Source organism: Heterodontus francisci, chromosome 18 (genome assembly GCF_036365525.1).
Source record: "Heterodontus francisci isolate sHetFra1 chromosome 18, sHetFra1.hap1, whole genome shotgun sequence".
Taxonomy (NCBI): Eukaryota; Metazoa; Chordata; class Chondrichthyes; order Heterodontiformes; family Heterodontidae; genus Heterodontus; species Heterodontus francisci.
In genome coordinates this window covers 65,615,334-65,639,010 of record NC_090388.1, presented here as the reverse complement: position 1 = coordinate 65,639,010, position 23,677 = coordinate 65,615,334, and the positions used below count along the sequence as shown (strand labels likewise).

At 39.7% G+C, this 23,677-nt stretch overlaps 1 protein-coding gene across 2 annotated transcripts in view; it reads left to right on the top strand.

Moving 5' to 3' along the window:
- LOC137379691 (actin nucleation-promoting factor WASL-like) overlaps positions 1-23,677 on the top strand; it is a 94,968-nt gene that overhangs the window by 53,760 nt on the left and 17,531 nt on the right. For both annotated transcript variants that reach the window (XM_068050903.1, XM_068050902.1), the window contains exons 4-8: positions 3,140-3,236; positions 3,913-3,942; positions 14,186-14,351; positions 21,333-21,375; positions 22,653-22,806. In XM_068050903.1, the coding sequence (XP_067907004.1) occupies positions 3,140-3,236; positions 3,913-3,942; positions 14,186-14,351; positions 21,333-21,375; positions 22,653-22,806 (490 nt within the window). The remainder of the gene's footprint in view (positions 1-3,139; positions 3,237-3,912; positions 3,943-14,185; positions 14,352-21,332; positions 21,376-22,652; positions 22,807-23,677) is intronic.

Below are 23,677 nucleotides of genomic sequence, written 5' to 3'. Positions count from 1 at the left end.
ATGGCCTAGATCTAATTTTAAGATTTTGCCCTTTGCTCTATTTTCTCCCATCAGGCAAAATTCTAAACTGAAGGGGATACAAATTAAGTTTATGCAACCCGTCTTCAGAATTTAACCCTTGAAACCCTGGTGAATTTAGGTTGTAAATACCCCTAAGGTTTGGTACCTAAAACTGCATAATATTTCTTGGGATCCAGCCAAGGCTCTGTACAACAGAAGCATAATTTTCTTACTTTTGAATTCCAACCCCCTTGCAATAGAGGCTGACATTCCATTAGCCTTTTTGATTACTTTTTGTGCTTGTGGCATTAGCTTTTGGGATCTGTATACCTGGACACACATACACATACAACTTCTGCAGCTCCTAATCCTTCACTCAACAAAGTATTTGACTTGTCTTTCTCTTATCGAAAGTGGATGACCACACTTTCCTACATTAAACTCCATCTGTCATAGTTTTGCCCACTCACTTAGTTTGTCTATGTCCCATTGAAACTTTCTGCTCTCATCTGTACCACTTACTTTGCGGATGACAGCAAACTTGGATTTACAACTCTTTCTTCATCCAAGCTATTAATATATGGTGAAAAGCTGAGGCCCCAGTACAGAACCCTGGAGAACCCTACTTGGGACATTCCACCGAATCAGTAAGAAGCTGAGGCCTGGGAGGTTGGGACCAGAGAGGTAGCAGTGGCCTGAAGTCGTGCATTGGGAGGGAGTACTTGGCCTGAAAGCCACTACTCTTAATTCAAAATTTAAGATTTTTCTTTTTGATTAAAGACATTTTAGAATTTAAATTTGCCGGCAGGTATGCCTTGTCAATTAGCAATTGCCTGGTCCAGCTCCTCTGTCTATTGTAATGTTGGGCAGAGATAGATTGTTATGAACTGAGAGAAAACCTGGAGACTACTGGATGGATTCTATGAGGCTTTATTGCTGGAGTAATGATGGTGGCTAAGTGCACTTTAAAACTGCAAAGCATTGGGAAGTGAGACAGTTGTGCAGTTGCAGCTGCTCATTTTAAATTTCTGATTCTTCAGAAAACAGAAGAAAATATACTCCAATAGCAAGGCAATGTGGTTGTAGATAGAGAGAAATTATTTCTGATGCTTGGGGAGCCTAGGACTAAGGTGCCTGATCTAAAAATTAGAGCCAAGCCTTTCAGGTGCGAAATTAGGAATAATTTCTACATGCAAAAGCTGATAGAAGTTTGGAACTCTTTCGCTAGGTCAGTTGTTAATTTTAAGTCTCAAATTGCTAGCTTTTTTTTGTTAACCAAAGATATTAATAGATAGGGGGCAAAGGCAGGTATATGGAGTTAGGTGGCAGATCAGCCATGATCTCATTGAACAGTGGACCGGCTCAAGGGACTAAATGGCCTCCACCTGTTCCTGTGTTCTATGAAAAGATTAACATTGTCGCAGTCATTCACAAGGAGAGGGCTTGTCACAAGAATAATGCTGGGTTTTGTTGAGTGTGCACCATGTAGGAGGCTGTAAGTTCTACTGCAGAAGCTTTCTACTGAAAAACAGGCGAGTGATTTCTTCTGGAAGTTGTTTGAAGTACAGACTTCATTACTCACTGGGCCAATAGAAAAGGTTCTGTCAGATTTGGAAACACAGAATGGGGATAAGAAGCAGGTGCTGCAGTTCCAGAGCCCTTTGTCCTCCACTCCTAAAGCAAGGGAGATTCGGATCCAGGGCAGTCTTCAGCAAGTTATCTTTTTAAAGTTTAAAATCAATAAAGTTCAGAACAAATTTATTCTGACCTTCTCAGCCTGACTTTAGCAGCCTTTGAGTTAGCAGAGACTTCATGCCTACCCATACTCAAGATGATTGTTTTGAATGTTCTCCGCTTCCTACATTACAAAAATGACTACTTGGTTGTCAAGTGCTTTGGAATGTCCTGAGGTCATGTAAGGAGCTATATTAGTGCAAACCTATCTTTTCTCTTCACTAACCATCCTTTGCACTACTACAGTGATTGGACTTTGTGGGCAATTCAGAAAAATACTGTACATAGCTTTTATGGTATCATGTACAATTGTTCACTGAGCCCTACAACTGAATCTCCTCACTTATTGGTTTGTATGAGTCATAAAGTCATAGAGAGATACAGCACCGAAACAGGCCCTTCGGCCCACCGAGTCCGTGCTGACCATCAACCACCCATTTATACTAACCCTACATAATCCCATTTTTCCCTCTCACATCCCCACTTTCCCTCAATTCTCCTACCACCTGCCTACACTAGGGGCAATTTTTTTTTTACAATGGCCAATTTACTTATCAAGTTTTTTGGCATGTGGGAGGAAACCGGAGCACCCGGAGGAAACCCACGCAGTCACAGGGAGAACGTGCAAACTCCACAAAGGCGGTACCCAGAACTGAACCCGGGTCACTGGAGCTGAGAGGCTGCAGTGCTAATCACTGCGCCGCCCAAGAATAAACGGTGCAGTTCTACCATGCCAGTCATAACAAATAGGATTTAAATTCTACCAGCTGCCACAGTGGGACTTGAACCTGTGCCCCCAAGATTACTAGTCCAGTGACATTACTACTACATCACTACCACCCTGCTTAAATGCATTCTACTGTTTCAAAAAGTCACTAGATTAAGGAGTGTTTGCTTTAGTGCGAGTCAGTTTATTAAAAACGAAAAGCAGCACTTTGGGCGGCGCAGTGGTTTGCACCGCAGCCTCACAACTCCAGCGACCCGGGTTCAATTCTGGGTGCTGCCTGTGTGGAGTTTGCAAGTTCTCCCGGTGTCTGCGTGGGTTTTCTCCGGGTGCTCCGGTTTCCTCCCACAAGCCAAAAGACTTGCAGGTTGGTAGGTAAATTGGCTATTATAAATTGCCCCTAGCTGGTAGGGAAATATAGGAACAGGTGGGGATGTGGTAGGAATATGGGATTAGTGTAGGATTAGTATAAATGGGTGGTTGATGGTCGGCACAGACTCGGTGGGCCGAAGGGCCTGTTTCAGTGCTGTAACTAAACTAAAACTAAAAGGGTGAGATGTGGTTGCAATTCTTGGTACCAATGACCAACAGAATCTACTTCTGTTTAGAATTTAATGCGTGGTTAAGTAAAAAATTGAACAGCAATGTTGTTGTAACATTGATTTTGCAATTATTCTCTAGACAAGTCAAATTGGGCTTAATTTTGCAAGCGAAGAGGAGGCAAGAAGATTCAGATTTGCAGTAAATGACATAATTGGAAGACGCCAAAGGAGAACTGGTACATTCTGACTTGCATATGTGTATTTTAATGGTATGGCTAATGTGCTTTGTCAGCTGTTCATTTTTTAAGTACCTTCAATGGTTTTAAATTGTTTATTTTGTGGGGGGTGTTCTTTTAAGGTTCATCAGGAGGGATAATGCAATGGTTTACGAATTGGCCATTAACGTGAATTCAGTTCCCTTTGAGTAAGCAGTACATATTTTTAAAACCTAAATGGGCATTTTAGTGTTATATTTTTCATTATTGGGTGGTACAACTATGATATTGTTTCTTGTAAGAACTAAACCAGGATAGGGTACTCCTACTTGTAACAATTAATTTCAGGTTCAGTTGAAGGTTATTTTAAAATAGCAGTTCAACCAAAGTTTTCTCCTTTATCTGCCAGTTTCAATTAAGGCTTCTTTACCTTCAAAGTTAATTTTCTCCCTTTGCAAGGTATTTAAATTTTCAAATTAATAGGCTGGTTTAATACTTTCTGACACTGAATTTGGCCTTGAATTTTTTTTGTGCCCTGACTCAAGTGACACACTTTTAATATATTAGTTTACTATATTTTAATGGGACAATCAAATAGTGTGCATCTATTTGTAATGTATACAGAACTATCCAGTGTAAAAATAGGCTCAAATTTACTTTAATAGCTTTCAATATATCTTTGTTTTTGTTTTAACAGAGAAAAGGCGAGATCCACCACCATTAAATGGTATGTATTTAACCCCGGTTTCCAAAGCATTAACAAATTGAAGCTAAAGCAAAATACTGTGGATGCTGGAAATCGGAAATAAAAACACAAGATGCGAGAAACAGCACAGTTGCAGTGTCACCTGTGGAGAGAAAAACAGAATTAAAGTTATGAGGAAAAGCTTCTTTGCACAATGGATGTTGGGGTCTAGAATGCACTGCCTGAGGGTGTAGTGGAGGCAGATTCAGTTGAGGCATTCAAAAGGGAATTGGGCTGTTATCTGTAGCGTTACAGGGAGAAGGCAGGGGAATGGCATTGGGTGAATTGCTCATTCGGAGAGCTGGTGCAGACATGATAGGCCGAATGGCCTCCTTCTGCACTGTAACAATTCTGATTCAGGTCGATGACCGTTCATCAGAACTGGAAGCTATTAGAGATGAACAGTTTTTAAGCAAGTCCAGAGCAAGGGAAAGGAGAGGAGAGACAAAAAAGAAGAAAAGTGAGGGATCTATGAAAGGGTGGAGGGCAGAAGTGATTAAATGACAAAAGTAATAATGCCAGGCAAAGCAAAGCACTTCACAACCTTCTGGACTCAACATGGAGTTCAACAATTTCACATCAGAATCATTGCTTCCATTTTTTTGGACAGTAGCTGTTGGTATTGATTCTATAATTGGTATTTTCATGTCCTCTAGACCCATCTTTTTGTTTCTTGTTCCATCACCATCATCTTTTGCTTTACACAATCATCCCGTCCGTCATTTAATCTCTCCTGATCATGAACCTTCCCTTTTGTTCTTTCCTCCCCACACCCACTGCCCCTTTACTTGATTAAAAGTTGTTACATCTCTAACTTTTTCCAGTTCTGCTGAAAGGTCATCGACCTGAAACGTTAACCTTGTTTCTCTCTCCATGGATGCTGCCCAAGTGTTTTATCTCCTATCCAGGATCTGCAGCATTTTGCTTTTTGTAGATGATAATTAAACAGGTATAAAAGCAAAGGATTGGTCCAGAATAGATGTAAATGGTTACAGCAGAGGAGGAGGAAGCACAAAAATTTGGTAAAGATCGGAAGGCTCCATGTGCCAGAAGCGTGACAGAAGGAAGGCAAGTCGATCCCAGGGGTGCGGATCCCCATCCCAGGTGCCAGCCCACACCACCTCCACTCCCATTGACTGTGGTGCAGCCAGCCTTCATTACAAGCACCTGCTGTCTGAGGGGAAATGGGAGTGGTGATTAAGATCTAAAGTTAAACTCTTAAGGCCAGAAGGCTGTAAAATGTTTGCTAGGAAGATGCGATGGTGCTGGTCAAGCTAGCATACAGCTTCATTGGAACAGTGTAGTTGGTCAAGGTGAGAGTGGAATGGCAAGTTAAAATGGCCAGGGTCTGGATTGGGTTTACGGACTGAAAGAAAGTGTTTTCAAAGTGATCTAGCCAATTTGTGTGTGTTCTCCCAAATGTAAGGAGACCACATTGTGAGCAGTGAATACAGTTATACTAAGTTCGAAGAAGTAGAAGAAAAGTACAGTTCCCCTGGAAGGAGTGTTTGGGATCCTGGATGCTGGGAAGGATGAAGTTGAAAAAACAGGTGTGGCATCTCCTGAATTTGCATGGGAAGGTGCTGAAAAAAGGATCAGGTTTTAGGTGTGACTGAAATGTGGTCCAGGGTGCCACATGAGGGAACAGTTCTTGGGGATGCCAAAAAGGGGAGGAGATAGGAAGGTTTTTGTTAGTGGTGTTGTGCTTGACATGGTGGAAAGAGCAGAGGGTGATCCATTGAAGTGTAAGGTGACAAGATAGACCCTATTTTTGTTCTGGGAGGGAGGAAAGTGTGTGAGGGCAGAAGTGCGGGAAATGGGGAGGAAACGATGAAGGACGCTGTCAACCGTAGAGGAGGGGGAAACCTTGGCTGCTGAAAAGAAACACATTTCAGAAGTTCTGAGCTGTTTGAAAATAAATTGCAAAGTAGTTGAGGATAATTAAGACTGTTGAAGTTAAACTTATTACTGGTTCTCCCTTTGGTAAACTGAACAATGCAGTTCTGGTTTCAAAAAGGCTTGCAAAACATCCCATTAGCTGGAGTGTAAACTATATATTAAAAGAGCTTGCACTTGTGCGTATGCATGTTAATGTAGTCAAAACATCATTAAGTGCTTCACAAAGTTCAAAAGATGAATGCTGAGCCAAAAGAGATATTTGGAAAGGTGATCAAAAACTTGGTTGAAATGGGTGACTTTTAAGGAGCTTTTGAGGGAGGTGAAAAGGAGGACATTAATGTAGGGGCTATGCAGATGAGGCATAGCTGCCAATGGTGGGGTGAGTGGAGCAAAGCATGCACAGCGGCCAGAGTCAAATGAATGGACAGTTGATGGGGTGGGGGTGGTGAGGGGTTGGTTGTTATAGGTTGAGCAGGAATTGATGTGGAATGGGATATGGGCTCCAGGGTTTTGGTTGCGCTGATGTTTGAGGCTTGGAGGAAGAAAGGCCAGCCAGGAGAGCATTGTAACAGTTGAGTTTAGAGTAACAAAGGAATGGATGATTGTATCAGCGACAGATGATCTGAAGAGATGATATTACTGAAGTGGAAGTCGGCAGTCTTTGTGATGGAGTGGATATATTGTGGGAACTCGGCTCCAGGTTAGGAAGGACACTAAGGTTGCAAACTATCTGGTTAAACCTGAGACAGCAGCAAAGGAGGGGATGGAGTGAGCAGGAGTATGGAGTTCCTGACAGAATTTCAGTCTTTCCAATATTTAGCTGAAGGAAATTGCAGCTCATCCAAAACTGTGTGTTGGACTGACAGCAAAGAGATCCACAGAAGTGGTTGAGAGTTAGAGCTGGGTGTCTGCTCTTGTTTCAATCAAGGGAATGCATATAGATGAGGAAAAGGAGGGTACTGAAAAGAGGTTCTTGGAAATACTCCAGAGATAATGGTGTAGGGCTGAGAAGAGAAGCCATTGTGAACAATATTGTAGCTTCAATTAGATTGGTAAGAGTGGAATCAAGTGAGAGTAGTCCTACTGAGCTGAACAATGGAAAAGAGTTGTTGGAGAAGGATGGTATAATTGACTGTGAAAGGCTGCAGAGCGGTTGAGGAGTTCTACATCGTCGTCACAGAGGATATAATTTGTGACTGTTAGGACTGTTGCAGAGGCCAGATCGTGATTGGAGGGATTCAAAAAGAAGGGAAAAACAGGCACTGATTTCAGGAGGTAACAACACATTTAAGAAGGGAAATTGGGGCAATAGATTGCAATGACAGAGGGATAAAGAGTGGACTGTTGGGAAGGGGTGGTGATTATAGATTTGAAAGCGAGTGGTAAAGTACCTGAGGAAAGGGAATGATTTACAATGTCACCCTTGCATAGGGGCTAGGAAGGGAAGGTGGTGGTCAGTTGCTGAGTAGGAACAGCATCAAGGGAGAAGGAGAAGGTTCTTAGCCTTAAAATGACGGAGAGAAATACATATGAACTAGGAAGAGGAGTAGAAATGTGGATTGAGGGCGAGTCTGGGAACCTGGGAGAAGGTTTGGTGTGGTTGGAATGAGGAAGGGGGAAAGAAGCCAAACAGATGACCTCAAGTCTTAATAACAAAGAAGTCGAGCACTGTGAATGTTTTGGAAGTGCTGATGGAGGGGCAGCTGAGACGGGTTTAAAGAGAGGGCTGTTCATGTAGAAAAGAAACTGTAGATTATCTTTCATCTCCAGGGTGATCCTGGAGTAATACATAGTGCTTACAGCACTGAAGCAGGCCACTCAGCTTAACTGGTCCAGAGGAAAGTGAGATTTGATGGTGTTTGATGTAGTCCAGCTAAATCTGGTTGGACCACGTCTGGATGGCTAAACCCAAACGTATGCCAGATATGCTCAAGTCTGTATATCACCTGAAGGAATGAAAATGCTGGCCATACCGGGGAAGTGATCAGCATATGAACAAGAAATTATGTAATCATATCTTCAGCATATGTTTATGAACAGGATCCAAATACTTCTTAAAATTAGCAACTGGGGAAATAATAGAGAATACAAAAAATACTAACTCATGTTTCACAGCAAAGCCACAAGTCAGCCTTGTAAGTTACTGTCTAGTGAAATGGGATAGTGCATTTGGGAAAATAGTTTCCATTATTATCTAATTCAGGGGTTTCAATGACCTGAAAAACTCAAATCTGCTAGAAAAAGCACATAACCATTATATGAAATAACACCCACGTTTTTAGTTTATTTTTGGAGGATGTATTGTTAAATGAGCTGCAGCAAACAAGATATTTGAATTGTTAATTGGCCAATTACTGAAAGTGGTTGTGGCAGATGCATTTTGAGCTTTGCATGTGAGGGCTTCTAGCCATGCATATCCGGAAAACATGGACAGCAATTTTGTTATGCATCTCCATTAGGCAAGGCTTCCTAACAGGAGTACTGCAGAACTTACTTGTGGAGTATTAAGTCTAAACCCATACTTATCATTTCAGATGCCACAAGTTAATTCATTGTAAGTTTCAAAAGTGTGGATAATACATGTGATTAAAATGACATTGAAAATATAGTTAATATTGTAAATATCAATGTTGCATAAAGGAGCAGATGCTGATTTGATTGGAAAGACGGAAATTTTGCTACTGGTAATTCTTGAGTCTCTTTTCCTTGTTACAATATATTTCTTGCATAAAAGTAGGCCTGAAAAATTTCCAAACAAGAATTTAAATCTATAGTGGCTTTAATCTTTTCCCAACACAATTTGAGGTGTAGTTAATATTTTTCTGTAGGAAAATGCAGCAGGTAATTCCACTGTGAGGTCCAACAACACACAAATGAATGATCTGATTTTGGTATTCATTCAACTGGTCAGTGATTGAGGAGAAAAATGTTAGCCACAGCACTGGGAAAACTCACTGCCCTTCAAATAGTACCATGGGATCTTTTAACAGGCATGCAAGGTCTTAGTGTAACAATCATCAGCAATGCAGCACTTGCTCAGAACTGCATTGAAATGGCAGACTCAGTCTATCATAAAATCATGTGTTGTCTGCAATTTTCTGATATGCACAAGTAGAGGATGCAGCACTTCACCACAGACTCTGGAAATCTGCCTGTACATGTCAAAATCTAATATAATTTAGCAACCTTGCAACTCCTAGAGATTTTTAAAAAAGTACGATAAGGAAAGATTAATTTGGGTATTAATGATTGTGAAATATATTGATTTTGTAATTTCCCAAGATCTAAATGGCACAAGACAACTACTTAGTCGAGTGCTCTGATAGAATAAGTCACTGTGATTAAATTGAGCAGATAAACTCATTTTGGAGTAGAACCTGATGTATAATTATTCATAGTGAAATGATCTTTATAAACTCAAGTGAGTCTTGTACTTCAGTGGCACTCCTAAGTCCTTTTAACCCAATCTACAATGATTTACTATCTGGTTTAGAGAGTGGTAAAATATTCTGTGCAGCATTTTCTGCTACAACTTTAGATGATTTTGCTTTTGGCACCAAGTGTTTCACACTTCTCTCGAGTCAAGTGATAACCTAGGATGAGGTTTGTGCTGCTGCCTCCCTCTTATTTAGCACTTTCAGTATCTGCTGAAGAAAGTGCTTGGTTAATGATTGGGAAAGAAAGTTGCTTGAGGTAATATGGCTGTGTTTGAGGATAGTGAATTACATTAATACTGCTTGTGTCCCATATGCACAGAAGCACAGATCTAAACTAAAAGGTATGCTTTTTTAATATCTGTCTCATTTAATGCAATTTGTACACTTGTAACTTGTCTTTTCACCAATATTGAAGCAATTTCATCTGCCAAGTTGTCAATCATGTTGTGAAACTTCAATGTTCAAGGGACTTGAGTATTCTGGAAATTCAGTCCATCAACATTTTCCTCTTGCAATAATTCGAACATGCACAGAAAATTGCCATGTGCATTGGGTTGATACTTTTAGTAGTACTTGCTGTATGTGAATAGTTCTGATTTATTATCAGTCAAACTGCCTCTGCAGACTTAAAGTATGCATATAGAGTACTGATGCAGATGTTTCAGAAGATTGCTTTTGGATAGAATTCAAACAGAGAACCACCAAAATACTAAATAGTGACTTTTTTTTCAATAATATTCTTCATGAAGTAAGTGGTGACATTTGTTAAGTATTTTTATTCATTCATGAGATGTCAGCATCACAGATAAGGCCAGCACTGATCGCCCATCCCTAGTTGACTTTGAGATGATGTTGGTGAGCCATTTCAGAGGGCAGCTAAGAGTCAATCATATTTCTATGGGTTTGGAGTCACATAGAATGGCAGATTTCCTTCCCTAAAGGACATTTGTGAACAACAATCCAGCATAGATTCATGGTCACCATTACTGACACTAGCTTTTTATTCCAAATTTTTAGTTTACCAGTGAAATTTAAATTTCCCCCATTGCTGTGGTGGGATTTGAGCTCATGTATCTGGATCATTAGTGCAGTAACATAACCACTATGCTACTGTACTCCTTATATACCCCATCTGCTAGAATTTCAGATGGTCAGACATAATGATGACGTAGGGAGACTTATAATTGTTAATCTTGTACTTAAAGATGCGAGAATAACTGCTGACCATGTATTGATAAAGTTCTTTAGCTGTCAGTGGTCCTTTGGAGATTCAGATCTGCATTGCTCCAAATGCATGTTAGGAAAATCATCCATTATTCCATTTTATTTGATTCCGAGTAGTTTTTTGATTTTAAAGTGCTTGTGTTTATTTGATGTAGTTGGTCATACAGAATCTTTGTTTAATTGAAGAGGCTCCATGTGAACTTTAGCTTTTGAAGTTGGGGGTTCTTATCTTCTATCTCCCTATGGTACTCTCTCTTCATTCCTGTTGGAACATAGGAACAGAACCATTTAGCCCCTCGACAGAGATCTACCATTGAGTGCAGTCATAGGTGATCTGTGACCTAACTCCATATACCTGCCTCGCATCCCTTAAAAACCTTTGGTTAACAAAACCCCATCAAGATGAACTGTCCGACTATTTTAGACTGCTTTTCATCTTCATCGTGCTTATTCTTAATCCTTCCCTCCATAAACTCCATGATTTGTCTCTGTCCCCTACCACTACCACTTAAAACTGCAACTGACATAATATTTGGAAAAGTATCCCCCATAAAGCAAGCTTGCTGCACAATTAACCTGCATTATGGCCTATGAAATGGGGTGGCCACTTCGCTGTCATTTGTTTGCAATCTCTGCAGTCCTCTAGTTTGCATATAACTGGAGGGAGCAGACCTGAACCAAAAGGTCCCCTCATTTTAGACCCTTCTTTAGAATTGTATTGTGTTCTTTTATATTGCCTTTCCTTGTTGTTCTTGCTTCACTTCAAAATTTTTTGCATTAAATTGTATCTGCCGTGTGTCCACCTATTCCACCATCCTATCTATGTCCTCTTGAAGTCTATCACTATCCTCCTCACAGTTCACAATGCTTGCAGGTTTTGTCATCTGCAGATTTTGAAGTTGTATCCTGCACAGCCAAAACTAGGTCATTAATATAAATCAAAAAAAGCAGTGGCCGCAATACCGACCCCAGAGGAACCCCTCTATACTTTCTTCCAATCCGAAAAACAACCATTCATCACAGCTCTGTTTCCTGTTACTCAGCCAACTTTGTATCCATGCTGCCACTGTTCCTTTTATCCCGTGGACTTCAACTTTGCTGATAAGCCTGTTATGTGGCACTTCATCAAGCGCCCTTTGGAAGTCCATATACACCACATCAGTCGCATTACCCTCATCAACCCTCTCTGTTACTTCATCGAAAGACTCAATTGGATTAGTTAAACACAATTTGCCTTTACCAAATCTACGCTGGCTTCCTTAATTAATCCACATTTGTCTGAGTGACTGTTAATTTTGTTTCTGAAAGCATTCCCACCACTTAGGTTCAGCAGACTGGTCGTAGTTGCTGGGCTTATCCTTACACCCTTTTTTGAACAAGGGTATAGCATTTGCAATTCTCCAGTCCTCTGACACCACCCCATATCTAAGATTATGGTCAGTGCCTCCACAATTTTCCACCCTTACCTCCCTCAGTATTCTCGAATGCATCTGATCTGGTCCTAGTGACTTAACTTTAATCCTTTTGTGACTCCTCCAGTTACACACTCCTGCATTATAGCAAACCACCATGACTCAGAGCTCCACATCACTCACTCGATCTGTCAGTTATGCCAAGATAGGTACATCCAACCAATGAATAATTCAGTCCATTTGAATTTGGATACCAGGTAAACCACAGTAGTTTGTCTGAGAAAGCAGAACCCGACAGGCAATCTATTTTTGTCTAATTTATTTTCTGCAGTGAAAGTTAATTTTACACAGAACAGCTTGTTATTAAACCACTTGTATAAAAATGCAAATTGCTATTAGAATTAAAAAGTCCCAATGAGCTTCAGAGGTGAAACTGAATAATGGATAGTGATGGGAGGAGAGTTGGATGAGATAATTGATGGTATGGGCTGAGCTAAGTTTTAAGAGGTTTTTGAAGGAGATGAGATAGGCAGCAAGATGGAGCAGTTTATGGAGAATGTTTGAGAATGTGGGGCCAAGATGTTTGAAGGCTCTGCCACTTGGTGGGAAATGCAAGGGAAGCTAGAGTCCATGAATACCATTTAATACCTTACAGGGCTGGAGGACAGACAGAGGGAGGAATGATCAAGCCATGGAGGGCCATATACAAGAATAAAAGTTATAAATTTGATGCATTGACGGAATGGGGGACCCATTGGAGATGGGCAAGACAAAATGATGAAGAAAAGAACTTATGCAGGATAAGAGTGACCTTTTAAAATGTAACCTATTTAGGTTTGAATTTGGAAAGCTAGCGAAGAATATGGAGGATCTGAAAATGGTGATGAGAGTGGATAAAGACTTGAGCAGTAGTGGGGATGCGATGAGAGTCAAAATGGATAAAACTGTATTAAATGTAAATGGACAATTGTGGAGGCAACAACTATATGGGGTTTGAAACGCAGCTTGTTGTAAAACAAGAAACATGGATTACATTCCTTAAACCCCTGGCTGAACAAGATTCCTTTCTTCCACCATATGTCAGGAACCTGCACCCTATGAAATTAAGAAGCCAGTATATGTGTTGACAGTATAATTGTCTGCAACTTCAAAAAATGGGGTAGGTTGGTATTCTTTTCCATTGCAATGCACTGCTGATGTTTGGTTTGTCAGATTATATTTTCGGCTCAGCATTTAAGTGGGATTAGATAACCTAGCAGTTTGTTTGGCTCTGCGTGGTAATGAGCAAATATTGGATCCACTACCTTTCAGGAGCAATCTGCAATTTCAGTTGGGTCAATTACTACAGATGAACTTGGGTCATTCCAGTTGTCAAGATAGTTACTGAAATTGATAACTGTTGCATCAAAGTTTTCATCCGTAATGGTCAATAACTTGGTTTAGTTTCTACAGGGCATCAACTAATAAAAGCATATAACACACAATGTTTGTGCTGTTCTATTAAGTCTGCAAGCCCCCTTTCATGTGATCTTTCATTGTTTAATCTTCCTTTTAGACTTAATTCTAGGAGCTTATTGAGTTGAGGTTTGCTTTCTGCAACCCATTTTCTATTTTGAATCATTTAGTCACTTTTTCTTTTCCACACTCCCCAAAATTTACTGACTGTTACAAGACTGAAGAGCAAGTTTTTTTTATTACTTCGTATTACTCTGTCTTGCAGTGAGAATCTGTATAATTATGCAGAATTAACATTTATTTTTGGAATTTAGATGCAGTTTCTAGTATTCAGGTAGGTTAGTCTGGAGGAGCTTAAAGTTGTATCTAAAGATTGATGCTTTTTATCTTAAAGATGTTCTCTGCAGTGACTTCAACAACTAGAAATCATAGCAGATGATCCTTTGATCTGTTCTAGACCCAAATATAAACTGCCTTGCTGTTGAGATTGCCTTATCTTGGAGGATGCAAGTACATTTCTGATTTAAAATGTTCTGAGTTTCTTACCTCTGCCAAGCAACTAAGTGTTATTGTGGCTGTGTAGAGGGGAGTGAGGTTGACTGATCAGCAGGTTCACATATGCTGCAGCAAAGTGATTATGAATGGAAGGAGTAAAAATCTGTGTTCCAAGTTGTTCTTCCTGGCCTTGCCCCACCCCCTGCCATTTTCTCTCCCATGCACTGTTAGCTGAAGAAGGAAGTATGAAGATAGGAAACCAGTAGGTTACAAAGCCAATAATTATGTGTATTTTTTCCTTAGGGCCGTCTCTTCCTATGGCTACAGTTGACATTAAGAATCCAGAAATTACCAATGTTCGGTATAATGCACAAGTTAACAATTTTGTATATACCAAAGATAAGAAGAAAGTAAAAGGTAAAAAGAAGAAATTGACCAAGGCAGACATTGGCACACCAAGTAACTTCCAGTAAGCATTCTTGATCATTCAGTACTTATAAATGACTTTCTTAAAAATCCTTTCTGCATGTAGTTTTCAATTTCTTTTTAACAATTCTATGTAGATGATGACTGACCAGAGTAAACTGTAATTGTTTTGTTGGCTCAAGAGTTCAGATATGTAAAACTCCAAACCATTGAAGAACTTTGCTTGGCAAATTCATACTCTTCAGCTGTTTGTTTTGTAAGCTTCTCTATTGTACCTCAGATTTTTTGTTTGCAAAATCTTTTCAGCACCATTCCTGTAAATTAAATACAGGAGCATCTCATTGGTAGTAAAGAACAATGGGTAAAGTTGCACTCCTGAAAGTTAAAATCTTAGAGTCAGCATGCATAATAAGAGAAACACCTGCAAGTTGTAACTACATTTTTGAGGATGGATTTCCTTTTTCAAAGCTGTAGTGAATTCCATGTCTAAACATTTACTCCAAATGTCAGGGCAAATGTAAGTAAATACAAAGCAATTGCGATATAAATCATTTTAAATAAAAATTGATTTGAGCTTGGCTCTGCCAATGCAACATTTTCAAACTTTTAGCACACAAAATAAGTTGTATATACATGATAAGCTTGTGTTGTGGCTCTTGCTATCTGTACCAGTTTTGGGTATCACTCCATAAGCTTCAGTAGTGTCATATATCCATCATTGCAAGCTATCTGTATCCTAAACTTATTCAGATGTCATTTTATATTTATTTTAAACTTAGGGCAGTTCAAATGAATTGTATAGTAAAGTAGTAAGTGAACATAAGAAGTAGGAGCAGGTGTAGGCAATTCAGACATTCGAGCCCCCTCTGCCAATATTGAGATCATGGCTGATCTACTTCAACACCATTTTCCTGCACTGTCACGTATCCCTTGATGTTTTTAATATGTAGCACTCTATCAATCTCAGTCTTGAACATACTCATTGAGCCACCACAGCCCTCTGGGGCAGAGAATTCCAAAGATTCACCATTCTCAGAGTGAAGAAATTTCTCTTCATCTCAGTCCTAAATTGCCTGCCCCTTATTCTGAGACTGTGTCCCCTAGTTCTGGACTCCCCAGCCAGGGGAAACATCCTGCATCGACCCTGACAAGCCCTGTAAGAATTTTGTACGTTTAGATGAGATCACCTCTCATTCTTCTAAACTCCAGAGAATAAAGGCCCAGTCTACTTAATCTTTCCTCATAGGACAATCCCTCCATCCCAGGGATTAGTTTGGTGAACCTTTGTTGCGCTCCCTCTATGGCAAAGTATATCTTTCCTTAGGTAACAAGACCAAAACTGCACACAATACTCCAGGTGCGGTCTCACCATAATTGCAGTAAGACATCTGTACTCCCATACGCATCCTTTTGAAATGAAGGCCAATATACCATTTACCTTCTTAATTGCTTGCTGTACCTGCATGTTAGCTTTCAATGACTCATGAACAAGGACAACCAAGTCCCTTTGAAATTCAACACTTCCTAGCCTCTCGCCATTTAAGAAATATTCTGTATTTTTGTTTTTTCTACCTAAGTGGATAACCACAAATTTTTGCCCACTCACTCAGCCTCTCCAAATCCCCTTGAAGCATCTTTGCATCCTCCTCACAACTTGTACTTCCATCTAGTTTTGTGTCGTCTGCAAACTTGGAGATATTACATTTAATCCCCATATCCAAATCATTGATGTAGATTGTGAATAGCTGGGGCCCAAGCACTGATCCTTGCGGTACCCCACTCGTCACAGCCTGCCAATCCAAAAATGACCCATTTATTCCTACTCTCTGTTTTTTGTCCATCAACCAGTTCTCAATCCATGCCAGTATATTCCCCCCAATCCCATGTGCTCTAATTTTGTTTACTAACCTCTTGTGTGGGACCTTATCAAACGCTTTCTGAAAATCTAAATATACCACATCCATTGGTTCCCCCTTATCTATTCTGTTAGTTACATTCTCAAAAATCTCCAACAGGTTTGTTCAACATGATTTCCCTTTCAGAAATCTATGTTGACTCTGCCCAATCCTACCATTATTTTCAAAGTGTCTTGTTATCACATTTTTATTATAGATTCTAGCATTTTCCCTACGATTGATATTAGGCTAACAGGTCTGTAGTTCTCTCCCTTTCATAAATAGCGGGGTTACAATTGCCACCTTCCAATCTGTAGGAACCATTCCAGAGTCTGTAGAATTTTGAAAGATGACCACCAATGCAACAACTATCTCTACAGCCACCTCTTTCAACACTCTGGGATGTACATCATCAGGTCTAGGGGATTTATCTACTTTAAGCCCCATTAATTTCTCTAGTACTTTTTTTTAAACTAATAATACTATCTTGCAGTTCCTTGTTTACACTAGTCCCTTGATTCTCCATTATTTTTAGGAGGTTTTTAGTATTTTCCTCTGACGACAGACACAAAGTACTTGTTTAGTTTCTCTGTCATTTCCTTATTCCCCACTATAAATTCTCCTGAATCCACTTGTAAAGGACCCACATTTGTCTTTGTTAATCTTTTCCTTTTTACATACCTATAAAAGCTTTTACCGTCCGTTTGTATGTTTCTCGCTAGTTTACTCTCATTCTGTTTTCCCTTTTCTTAATCTTTTTCTTGTCCTCCTTTGCAGAATTCTGAAATGCTCCCAATCCTCAGGCTTACCATTTGTTTTGGCAACTTTATACGCCTCTTCCTCTGCTCTAATATAATCCTTGATTTCTATTGTTAGCCAGAGTTGCAACATTTTTCTTGCTGGATTTTTGTGCATTAAAAGAATGTATTTTTTGTTAAACTATGTATTATTTCTTTAAATGTTAGCCATTGCCTGTCTACTGTCATTCCTTTTGATGTAGTTTCCCAATTCATCGTAGCCAATTTACCTTCATACCGTCATAGTTTCCTTTGCTTAGACTTAAGTCCCTAGTTTCTGATTGAACTAATTCACTTTCAAACTTAATGTAAAATTCTAACATATTATGGTTACTCTTTCCTAAAGGCTCCTTTACAACAAGATATTAATTATCCCTTTATCATTGCACAACGCTGGATCTAAAATAGCCAGTTCCCCAGTTGATTCCTCTACATACTGCTCTAGAAAACTATCTCGCATACATTCCAAGAATTTGTCCACCACAACATTAGCACTAATAAAGTTTACTCAGTCTATATGGATTGAAATCCCCCATGATTACTGTATTACCCTTGTTACATGCACATCTAATTTCCTGATTTATACTGTGATTTACATTACCTCTGCTGTTTGCTAGCCTATAAACAACTCCAACCAATGTTTTCTGCTTCTTGCTGTTCCTTAGTTTCACCCAAACTGATTCTACGTCTTGATCTTTAGAACTAAGTTCATCTCTCACTATAGTGCTAATGTCCTCTTTAATTGATAGAACTACGCCACCACCTTTTCCCAACTTCCAGTCCTTCCTGAGCATCAAGTACGCTTGGATGTTCAGGTCCTAGCTTTGATTTCCTTGTAGCCACGTCTCTGTAATGGCTATCAGGTCATACGTATGGATTTCTATTTGAGCTTACAATTCATCAGTTTTATTGCGAATTCTGCAGACATTCAGATATGAAGCCCTTAATTCAGTTTTTTTTTGAATTTATTTGTAAACTCTGGCCCTATCTGCTGGCACACTTAAGTTTGCAATCACTGTTGTATAGAAGATATATTATTCCAAATGTGGTTTGTTTGTTGGATTGTATATCCAATTCTGACTGCGATGTTTGCATAATAGCTGAGGACCACCTTGGGGCCGCTAAATTATAGAAGCCATGATGAAAGGCTCAGAAATGTATAAATGAAGAATTTGTTGCTATTTTCTTTAGACATTTGAACAAAGTAAAAGTAATGTTAGTGTTACTTGCAAGTCATTTGTTTTCTTTCCCACAAAGAAATGGAAGCATTGGTATCACTCAAGTCAAAGTTGAAACTTTAATGTATTCAGCTTATGGAGAAAAACATTGTTGATCCTGAATTTATACCAAAAGTCTGACTGCTGTAATTGAAACACGAAAGAATGGGAAGGATGCAATGGCTGGGGATGGCATGGGCAAGAGGGGATGACGGGGAGGGGTTGCATCAGAAGGATGGAATGGCATGGGAGGGAGGAGATGCGAAGGATGGAATAGCATGGATAGGGGTTGGTAAGGGAAGGATGGACTGGTATGGGAGGAGTGGGAATGAGGAGATATTTCATAACACTCGGCAAAAATATATTCCAATGAGAAAGAAAGACTAGGGGAAGGACGCACCATCCGTGGCAAACTAAGGAAGTTAAAGATAGTATCAAATTGAAAGAAAAAGTGTACAATTCAGCGAAGAGTAGTGGCAGATCAGAAGATTAGACAGAATTATAAAAAACAGCAAAGAATGACTAAAAGGATAATGAGAGAGAAATTAGAGTACGTGTGAAAGCTAGCTAGAAATATAGAAAATGATAGCAAGAGTTTCTGCAGGTATTTAAAAAGGAAATGAGTAAGTAAAGTGAGTGTTGGTCCTCTAGAGAGTGACTGAGGAGTTAATAATGGAAAATAAGGAAATGGCAGAGGAATTGAACAGATTTTTTTGTATCTGTCTTCACTATACAGGACATAAATAACATCCCAGCAATAATTGTGAATGAAGAGTTGAAAGGGAGGGAGGAAATTGACACGAATACCATAACCAAAGAAAGGGTACTGAGAAAATTATTAGATCTAAAAGCTGACAAGTCCCCAGGTCCTGATGGACATCATCCTAGGGTCTTAAAAGAAATGGCTGCTGAGATAGTGGATGCATTGGTTTTAATTTTCCAAAATTCCCTAGATTCTGGAACAGTCCCTTCAGATTGGAAAATAACAAATGTAACTGTGCTATTCATGAAAGCAGAAAACTACAGGCCAGTTAGCTTAACATCTGTCAAAGGGAAAATGCTGGAATCTATTATTAAGGAGGTTACAGCCGGTCAATTAGAAAATCTCAATGCAATCAGGCAGAGTCAACATGGTTTTATGAAAGGGAAATTGTGTTTGACTAATTTATTAGAGTTCTTTGAGGGAGTAGCAAGCAACATGGATAAAGAGGGATCTGTGGATGTGGTGTACTTGGATTTCCAGAAGGCATTTGACAAGGTGCCACATCAAAGGTTACTGAACAAAATAAGAGCTCATGATGTAGGGGGTAACATATTAGCATGGATAAAGGATTGGTTAGCTAACAGGAAACAGAGTAAGCATAAGTGGGTTGTTTTCAGGTTGGCAAGCTGTAACTAGTGGAGTGCCACAGGGATCAGTACTTGGGGCCTCAACTATTTACAATCTATATCAATTACTTTGATGAAGAGACAGAATGTATGGGTACGAAATTTGCTGATGACACAACGATAGATAGGAGAGTAAGTTGTGAAGAGGACATAAGTCTGCAAAAGGGTATAGATAGATTAAGTGAATGGGCAAAGATTTGGCAGGTGGAGTATAATGTGGGTAAGTGTGAACTTGACCACTTTGGCTGGAAAAATAGAAAGGCAATATATTATTTAAATGGATAGAGATTACAGAACCCTGAGATGCAGAAGGATCTGGATGTCCTAGTACACAAAACACAAAAAGTTAGTATGCAGGTACAGCAAGTGATTAAGAAGGCAAATGCAATGTTGTCGTTTATTGCAAGGGGGTTGGAATATAAAAGAGATGTTTTGCTGCAGTTGTACAGGGCATTGGGGAGACCACATCTAGAGTATTGTGCACAGTTTTTGATCTCCTTACTTAAAGGATATAATTGCATTGGAAGCAGTTCAGAGAGGTTCACTCAGCTGATTCCTGGGACGAGAGGGTTATCTTATGAGCAAAGGTTGGTCAGGTTGGGTCTGTATACATTGGAGTTTAGAAGGCTGAGAGGTGATCTTATTGAAACATAAGATCCTGAGGGGACTTGACAGGATGGATGTTGAAAGGATGTTTCCCCCTGTGAGAGAGACTAAAACTAGGGGGCGCAGTTCAAAAGTAAGGGGTCTTCCATTTAAGACAGATGAGGAGGAATTTTTTCTCTCGGGGTCGTGAGTCGGCAGAATTCTCTTGCCTGGAGAGTGGTAGAGGCAGGGTCATTGATTTTGAGGCAGAGGTTGACAGATTCTTGACAAACGAGGGAGGCATAGGGTATCCGGGGTAGGCAGGAAAGTATTGAGTTCACAATCAGATCAGCCATGATCTTATAGAATGGGGGAGCAGGCTTGAGGGGCCCAATAGCCTGCTCCTGTTCCTAGTTCGTATGTATGTATGTAGAGGGATGGCATGGGAAGGATGCAAAGGCTTGGGATGAGATGGGGATGGCATGGGAAGGATGTGATGGCATGGGAGGGCTGGCATCGGAAAGATGGCATAGCATGGGAGGGATGAAATGGTATTTGAGTGGCATCGGAAGCATGGAATGGCAATAGGAGGGAGGGCATGGGAGGGGGTGGATGGCACAGGAGGGATGGATGAGATGATGGAATTGGTTAAGTATACTAATTCGACTGCAGATGTTTTGCGGGTCTCTGCTAGTTGTCTTTAATCTTTTAATCTTTGAGCTAAAGGAGGAGGGGAGAAAAATTAGCTAGGGTTCCCACTTGTGATTTCTGCCCAGCCTGCCCTTGCTGCTAGGGTGCATGTGAGGAAGGTAAGGTTGGTTTCAGCTGTGATTGCCTACAGTCCATTTGGCTACCAACACAGGATGTTGGACTAGCGTGTGAAGAATAGCCCTTGGGAAAGGCACTGGAGAGCCACTCTTATCCTTGGAATTTTACTGATCTGAGTCACTTTCTTCAGTGGATAAGGAGAATGGGGGTTGGGGGGGTGTGCAAATTAGAGAGAAGAAATTATCCTTAAAAGTTCACTTGAATTCAAATTAGTATTTCCCTGATAGTGTTGTTTTAGAAAGACCTCTTTTAAAAGACATCTTGTATTCTGTATTGTAATTTTGTATATGATTTGTATCTTTTCTAATTACAGGCATATAGGGCATGTTGGCTGGGACCCAAATACAGGTTTTGATGTAAGTAAAATGGTCAATTTTGAAATCATTGGATTGTTTTCCTTTAAACATCTACAAACCTTCACACATCTCAATAGTGAAGGGTTATTGTCAAGATCTCAGAAACTATTTTGCTTGAAATAGGCATATTTGCTTTGGGTCCTGTTTTGTAAGTGTGCTCATAGGCATGCTGTGCCTGGGCTTTATCCCTGTGACTCCATGATTCTGTGTTCATGGGGAAAGCGGATTGGAAAACCAGCCCTCTTTGACCTGCTCTGTTTTGGGATTATAGAATCACCCCTAATGTGCCATGCAAAAGAATAAGTGTTGGCCTTTTTTGCTGAGGTTTGATGTTGATTGCAAGCTCATTGTAGAGTTGAAACAGAGGTTCTTCCATGTGCTCAAATGTTTTTGATCTGAATTAAACAAAAAAAATCTAAGTGACAGTTTCTATGTTTACTTCACAGAAAATTAAGGAATTGATACTTGGAATGAAACCATGTGTACCTGTTGTTCCTATTTGTACTTGGACACAAGTTGCTTAAGTACATTAATTCCATTGACAGTAGATACCTCTATTCTTCTGTTCAAATGATAAGTTATAACTGGACAAAACTCCCCTACATTGTTGCTAAACTGCAAATTGAGACAACTAGAGGGATGATAAAAGTTGTACTTGCAAATTAATATCCATCAAAAATGAAAATTGTTACTTTCAGGATCAAGTACTCATTGGTCACATGCCCGATGCAGTGTAAAACTACTTTGCTTAATCGGTTTTAAACAGAGTCTGGGCCACCCCTACTGCATCATTATAACCTTTCACTTCCTATATATGCTGTTCTTGAAGGTCTTTCCATGCTATAGATTGTCGGTTGTGATCATTACTTGGAATGGATTGATGCTGTCTAATTAAACAGAAACTCCTTGCCTCTTAGCTGAGCAAGAAGACTTTTCATGTCTCAGTGAAGGATGGATTTGAACACACGTCATGCAAGTAAAAACATAAAGTCCTGATCAACTGCATTACACAATCCTTATCACTGAGCAATGTGCTGAATTGACATCAGCACTTTGAGTCTGATTCTTGGATAGGTCCTCCAGTGGATGTGCCTGCTATATAAAGTATTCCAACCTGGCATTGTTGCGTATTTGGTGAATGCATACTCAACAGTGGTATAGGAGGAGAATGAGGCCATATGTGGTGAAGTGCAGTATAACTCCTTTTAATTTTGTATTTTGTAGTTCTGTTGAATTGACTTTAATTGCCTAAATATCCATGTTCATTTTATTTTCAGCTGAATAATCTGGATCCTGAATTGAAACATCTGTTTGATATGTGTGGTATTTCTGAGTCGCAACTGAAGGACAAAGAAACATCAAAAATTATATACGATTTTATAGAAAAAAAGGGAGGAGTTGAAGCTGTGAAAAATGAGTTGCGTAGACAAGGTAAGTTAACCACCATATTCAACTGTATTTTTAGGACCTCAGCTTGTTGACCAATTGCAAAGTTTGCCGGAGTTTGAGACCTAACTGGTTTATCACTCGCCTTTGGACTGGGAATTCACACTTTATAGCACAATCCTCACGTTAGATTTTCTACCATAATATGATTGTAATATCTTGGGAAAAAGTGTTAAGCTTCCAGTTCCATCCTAGCCTCCCTCTTAATTCTTTTCTGGCCTCTGCATAACGCGTTGATTCTTACTTTTGATTTTTTGGCTCTCTCAGGTGAGTCCCGAGTCCCAAAATCTTGGAGATTGTCTTTCCTAACTTTAGTGACTATGTAATCTATTGGTAATGTGTTCTAGGTAACTAACTGAGCAATCTTGCTAGTAGTTGCTTTAGCTACTGCTAAATGTCTCATGCCTGCAAGATTCTTTTCTCACCTTTGAAAGCCTTAAAGCATCACTCCAGATCTCATTTTAATCTTAAGCTATTAAACAAATTTATTGAACTGTGAGCCAGCAAATATATAAACAAAACACGTGAACATTCTTTTGTTTCCTGCAGCAGCATTCATGTGATCTCTCAATGAGATTGCAAAGTGAAGACAGTTTTCTGGGCCACGCCCTCAAGGAACTGGATTGAAGCCACCCAGGCTTATTTCACATAGGACACTTACAGGCAGCAAAGAAATGATGCTTTGAAACCAACAAACTAATTAGATCCCAGCTCCTAGAAAGGAAAGGCTAATGCTTACTCCATTGCTCCACTCAATTCTCTCAAATTCAGTATTTCAAACTTGAAGTTAATTTAAAATTCTGTTGAAAAATTATGCCTTTAGGTTAGACATTTATATTAAGCATTCAGTAGATTC